This window comes from Phragmites australis, chromosome 21 (genome assembly GCF_958298935.1).
Source record: "Phragmites australis chromosome 21, lpPhrAust1.1, whole genome shotgun sequence".
NCBI lineage: Eukaryota > Viridiplantae > Streptophyta > Magnoliopsida > Poales > Poaceae > Phragmites > Phragmites australis.
In genome coordinates, this window is record NC_084941.1 from 23,839,784 (window position 1) to 23,846,060 (window position 6,277).

General features: G+C 48.0%; 1 protein-coding gene across 1 annotated transcript; it reads left to right on the forward strand.

The window, feature by feature from the left end:
- Positions 1-524: 524 nt before the first annotated feature.
- Positions 525-5,795, forward strand: LOC133903452 (uncharacterized). The gene has a single exon (XM_062344838.1). It carries the CDS (start codon positions 731-733, stop codon positions 5,450-5,452), a length of 4,722 nt encoding a protein of 1,573 aa, XP_062200822.1. The 5' UTR covers positions 525-730; the 3' UTR covers positions 5,453-5,795.
- Positions 5,796-6,277: the final 482 nt, after the last annotated feature.

The window sequence follows — 6,277 nt, forward strand, 5'->3', positions numbered from 1 at the left end:
TGAACCAAAGTGCAAATTCTTCACCTAGCTCCTCATCCAAAACAAGATCCGAACTGCTAACAATCTGGCAAGAATGGGGTGACCCAATAATCAAACCTGCAAAATTTGTGCAACATATGATGAAACGCCAAGTCACCTTTGCAAGGAATGCATTTTTACAAAACTAGTTTGGAGTGAACTTGCTCACTGTTATGGCACCACAAATCTGCCTACTCTAAATAAATGCTCCACGATTAAAGAATGGTGGAGGAAGTGCTGGATCAAAATCGACAAAAAACAGAGAAAATATTTTGATGGAGCAGTGATTTATTTTTAGTGAAATATCTGGAAAGAACGTAATAGAAGAATATTTCAGGTACAACGATCCTTTCTCCAAGTGGCTGGCTTGATTATAGACGACAGCGACCAAAGAAAACAGGCCTATGCGACCCAGCCCTGATCTTTCTAAGGTGTTACCTCGACCAAGCTCAGTAATTCCGTTATCATGTTCATATTTGTATGTTTTTTCCTTTCGATTTTCTGCCTTTCGTCGGCCTTCCTTTCCGTGCCCCAATAATTCGGGCCGTTGAACCTTTTGTTTTTATTACCTTTTATTTCTCCTAATATAACAACGGCAACGCTCGTGCCGTTCCTTCGAAAAAATGTTAGCTAGCCGAGCCTGCCCGCGCTAGACCAATTGAACTAGAAACTAGTACCGGCCGGCCGGCCGGCGGAGGGAGAAGGGTGGAAGATGGCCGAGCTCGCGACGGGAGCCGTGAGCTCGCTGCTGGGCGTCATCCGCAACGAGATGCTGCTGCTGGGCCGCGTCCGGGGCGACGTGCAGTTCATCAAGGAGGAGATGGAGAGCATGAACAGCTTCCTGTTGCACCTGGCCCGTACAGCGCCCCCTGGCGGCGAGAACGACGAGCAGGTCCGGACGTGGATGAACCAGGTCCGGCTTCTGGCCCACGACTGCAACAACTGCATCGACTTCTACCTGTACCGCCCCGACATCCACCTCGCCAGGGGCTGCCTCCGGCGCTACCTCCTGTGGGCTCCCTGCTTCGTGCAGAAGATGGTCGCGCAGCACCGCGCGGCCGTCCAGCTGCGCTCGCTGAGGGACCGCGCGCGCGACGTCGGGGAGCGGCGGTTGCGGTACGGCGTGGAGGTGCCGGCGACGAAGACGACCTCGGCCGCATCAGCCGACGGTGCTGGAGACAAGGAACACGACGGTGACAATCAGCTCGTTGTGGCAACGCCGGCCACCCTGGACGACTACTTTGAGGCGAAGCTCGTTGACTGGATAACACAGCAAGCCAAAACCAGAAAGGCGGGATCGTCGATACCATCCGTCGCTGTTGTGGCACCGGATGCAGATCAGGACGCCGGCGCCATCGCACGTGAAGCTTTGGCCGTGGTGCGCTCATATAACCATTTAACGCACAGTGTCTTGGTCGACATCCCGGCAGTGCACTTTGCAAATCACCTGCTACAACCCAAGGAGATTCTCTACTACATCCTCCGGGAGCTCAAGCTCGAGGATGCCAAATCCCTATCCCACCAGCAGCAGCAGCAGCAGCAGCAGGAGGAAGGCACAGGTCAAGACGAAAGGGAGCGGCAATATATAGAATGGAAAAGAAAAGATCGTATTTACAGGGAGAAAAAGAATGTGTTTTATGAAGTCAAGAGAACTATCCGAGAAATGAAGGTCGGCGACAAGATTGAAGAGATCAAGAGTGAATTTGGGCAAAGCAAGAATGACGAGCTGCTGCAGTGGAACCTGAAGAAACTAATGAAGGAGAAGGGCGACGACAAGAATATATGGAAAAGCGAAATCTCCAAAAAACCCTTACAAGTACTCCTGCTGCTGCTGGTCAAGTCAGCTGCCGCGGATGAACAAGACCAAGTAAGGAAGAAAGCCATGCCTACACTGGCAGTATGGTACGACGACATCATCAAGGAAACGGCCAAGAAGCTTCAAGACTGTATGGACTATAAAGAAGAAGAATACGATGAGCACGATGATGATGAAGAGGAAGAAGAAGACGACGATGATGAAGAAGAAGAAGACGACGACGAAGAAGAAGAAGAAGGAGGAGAAGGAAGAGGACAAGCAGGGTGCAGCCTGATTCACCTCAATGCTGCCCAATATGAACAAATCCTGCGGGAGGTGTTCCCAAAGACCATGCCCCTGCAGGAGCAGGAGCAAGGCACCCCGATCAGCCCCACCACTCCATTGGGCGAGGACAAAAAAAAAGTAATTATCGAAAAGGTTAAACCAGAAATCGTGCGGGAGGTGTTATCGGGGACCAGCAACAGCAAATCCCCGCAAGCCCAAGAGCAAGAAAGTTCAGTGGCGAGGCAAGTCACAAAGGCCACAACAACTGCATTGGACGAGGATCCAACCACAGAAAAATCTAACAAGAAACAAGCAGCAGGTAAATCGGATGGTCATGATGAAGACCTGGATGCAACTGTTCAAGAAAACACGAAGACGGAAAAAGCGGGGACCAGCAACAGCAAGTCCCTGCGGTCTCAGGAGCAAGACAGTTTGGCGGACAAGCAAGCCACGAAGGCCACAGTGACTGCAGTGGGCGATGATCCAATCAAAAAGAAATCTAACAAGAAACAGCGAGCAGGTAAATCGGATGGCCATGATCAAAAGCTGGATGCAATTGTTCAAGAAACCATGCAGAAGATGGAAAAGGTCAAGCAGGTGATTAATGAGCAACTGAAGATCAAAGGGATCATGGACATGATTGAAAAACTTTTGAAGGATCAAAGAATCATAATTATTCTCAAATTTGATGATCAGATGATCCACGGGTTCCGATGGGAGGAGACCAGAAATGCTTTGAGCTTTCTTGATTGCATTGCTGGTGCTGTGATCGTGATCAACTCAAGGGACACCCAACAGATCAAGGAAGAATATTGCTATCCACAGCAGCAGGAGCCTATAAACTATTCTCTTGTTGGCCTCTACCACGATACTCTGTTCGATCTAACAAGACAACAATACAGCAACTGCGATCCCCAGATTTTTCACAATATCTTGGACAAGTGTAAGCTAAATGAATTCTGCATGAAGATCTTCGCTCATGCTTTGTACGCAAATCCTAAGAGAAGCAATGAAGAGCTGAACAAGCTGCATAGCATCCTGCAGCCAGTTTCACCAGAACCATTAGTCAGTATTGCTAAAACGATGTTCATGTTCTGCTACAACGATCTGCCTAAAGAATACAAGTCCTGCCTGCTGTACCTAGCCATCTTCCCTCAAGGATACAAAATCAGGAGGTCAACCTTGATAGGACGATGGGTTGCGGAAGGAGTAATAACTACAGAAGATTGGCGCTGGTCCAGTTCAGTGCGGGAAGCCGAAAAATGTTTTGTCAAGCTCATTGACAGGTGGCTTGTTTATCCTGTTGATATTGGTGCTACAGGAGAGGTCAAAAGCTGCATGGTGGACAATCTAGTTCATGGATTCATTACCAAGATTGCTGAGAAACAACGCATCTTGGAGACACGCCTGTCACATCACTTGGCTCGCCACTTCTCAATTTCCAACGATCTCCGACTCCGTGGATCTGATACAATCGAGAATTTCTTGGAAAATCTCTCGAAGTCATCTCAATTTCACCTGCTCAAGGTGCTAGATCTGGAAGATTGTCAATGCTTTGGTGGGAAGAAGAAACGCTACCTCAAGGACATCTGCAGCAAGATCTTACTGCTCAAGTATCTGAGCCTAAGAAGAACAAATGTTACCCACCTGCCCAGTGAAATCAACAACCTTCATGAGCTGGAGGTGTTGGATATCCGGCAGACCAAGGTGCCTGCGTTTGAAACAAGAAATATCCGGCTTCTAAAGCTGAAGCGTCTGCTGGCTGGTGACACTGCTCCAAGTCTAAACAGTACTGATTTCGACAGTGTTCAGGTTCCTGAAAAGATCGAAAAAATGGAAGCTATGGAGGTACTGTCCAACGTTAAGCCACAGGATATTCAACATTTAAAAGACATTGGAAGGTTATGGCAACTAAGCAAGCTTGGTGTGGTTATCAAGGACAAGGATAGTCACCTCAAGAATTTGCTTCAAGCAATCAGTAACTTGCATAAGTGCCTCCGGTCTCTGTCAATCACTCTTGTTCCCATAACCGAACGCATGGGCACTTCTTGCAGCAGAGGTTTTTCTATTTTGCAGAACGCTTACAGCAGCAGGTTACCAGTTGATGCTATTGACTCTTACTTGAAAGACCATCCCAAGGATCTTGAGACACTAAGCATAAGTGGAAGCACACGAAAGGTGCAGCTTCTTCAATTGTTGGCTCAAGATGGTGAAGAACTGGCCAAGGTAACTATAAGTAAAATCTCGCTGAACCAGAACGATCTTAATGTCCTTGCCAATCTGCCCAAGTTGCGCTGTTTCAGACTACGACACATTGTCTGCGCCGAGGGAAAGCTCACTTTCAGCAAGGATAAGTTTGAAAATCTCAAGTACTTTCTTTCCGAGGGCTCCAACATGACTGACATCAGCTTTGAAGCTGGAGCAACTCCTGGGCTCGAGGAGATCGTATTGTCCTTCCCAACCACCAACACCATTGGAGTCGACGGCACACCAGATCTGGAGGAGCGCAAGTTGAACAACAGCACCAGCACCAACACTGCCACCGCCGCCGCCGCCACCACCGCCAATACCACTAGAGACGATGCCCTTCCAAAACTTGAGGAGCGCAAGTTGAGTAGCAACACCACCACCGCTGCCGCCGTCACCACAGGAGATGATGGCCTTCCAAAACTGGAAGAGCATGAATTGAGCAGCAACACCGCCGCCGCCGCCGCCGCCGCCGCCAACACCGCCACCACCGCCCCTGCCGCCACCAGTATTTCCACTGCCGCCGCCGCCACCACCACCAGAGTCAATGTCCTTCCAAAACCGCAGGAGCAAAAGTTGAACTCGAACACCACCAGCAGCAACATGTTCCTTTCATTGTTTCAGAATAATGCCAAACAAATATCCAAGGTGACTCTTGGTGGTACATTGCTGAAGCAAGGTGATCTACAAATCCTGGCCAAGAAACGAAGCATGCGCTGCCTAGAGCTCTTGGAAAAGTCTTATGTCGATGGCAAGCTTACCTTCAACAATGATGAGTTCCCAAAGCTCAACCTTCTTACTGTCCAATGCTGTGACATTTCCGAGATAAGCTTCACTGGCGGATCTGCTCCTAAGCTCGAGAAGATCATCTGGTCATTCTCTTCTCTTTCTGGCATCGACAACCTTCCGAGATTGAAGGAGCTCGAGTTTAATGGTGAGTTAGTTCCTAATGAGGTGCAAGTGAAAGAATCCATTAAGAATCATAGAAACAAACTTGTTCTTAAATACAACATACCAAAAAATCAAGAGCAAGAAAAAGGAAGAGCACCAAAAGAGGGCGATGTTGCAAACAGATCCCACTTATGCTTCTGGATGAAGAAGGCTTAACACTGGAGGAAGGCATCTCCTTTCATCAACCGATTCATCATCGAGTCCCATGATGTGGTATGCCATCTCTTCTGCTTGTATGTTTCTGTTTGCCGTGTGTTTATATTCTGCGTGTGTATCTACCGAGTGTGTCCGGCTTCCAATTTGTTCTACATGTGTGGCCTGTGATTGTGATTGAGCATAAGGGTTGTGTCTATGCTCGCGGATTTGGACTTGTGTGGCTTTCCTCTGGACCATCATGCTGCATGCATGGTTTCATGTAATAAGTGCGGTGCTTGTGCGCACATTTTTGTTAATGTACTGTGTGCTACTATATATGTGATTTGATTGGTTTCTGCAACGATGAAGTGGTGTGTCAATATAAGTTGCTTATTTCCTGCAGTTTTATGTTACGCTAGCTAGCTGTTGCATGCATCCAAGCCAGTGTAGGTCCTTGCATTGAAGCAGAGTTATATGCATATCATAATCCGTTGACAAGCATAGATGCATGTTCTGGAATCGCTCTTCAGCTTCACAATGCATTGCACTTAATTGCTCTGCATCATTTGCACAATATCGGGTTTGTAAAAGGAAAATCTTTCCCACAATCGAGTTATCCAGGCAGAATTGACTCGATGCTCTGAAGAAGGGGTCTCGGCTGTAGGATGGTGCGCACTTGATTTGCCAGTGTGGTTCATATACACACCAAAACACCCCTCAAGATGGGCAAATACATCGAATAGACCCATCTTGCCACAAAAAGCATAAAAGATTTTCATAGGCAGCCCTTTTGTAAGTACATCAGCCACTTGACTTGCTGAGTTAACATATGGATCCACGGCCTGT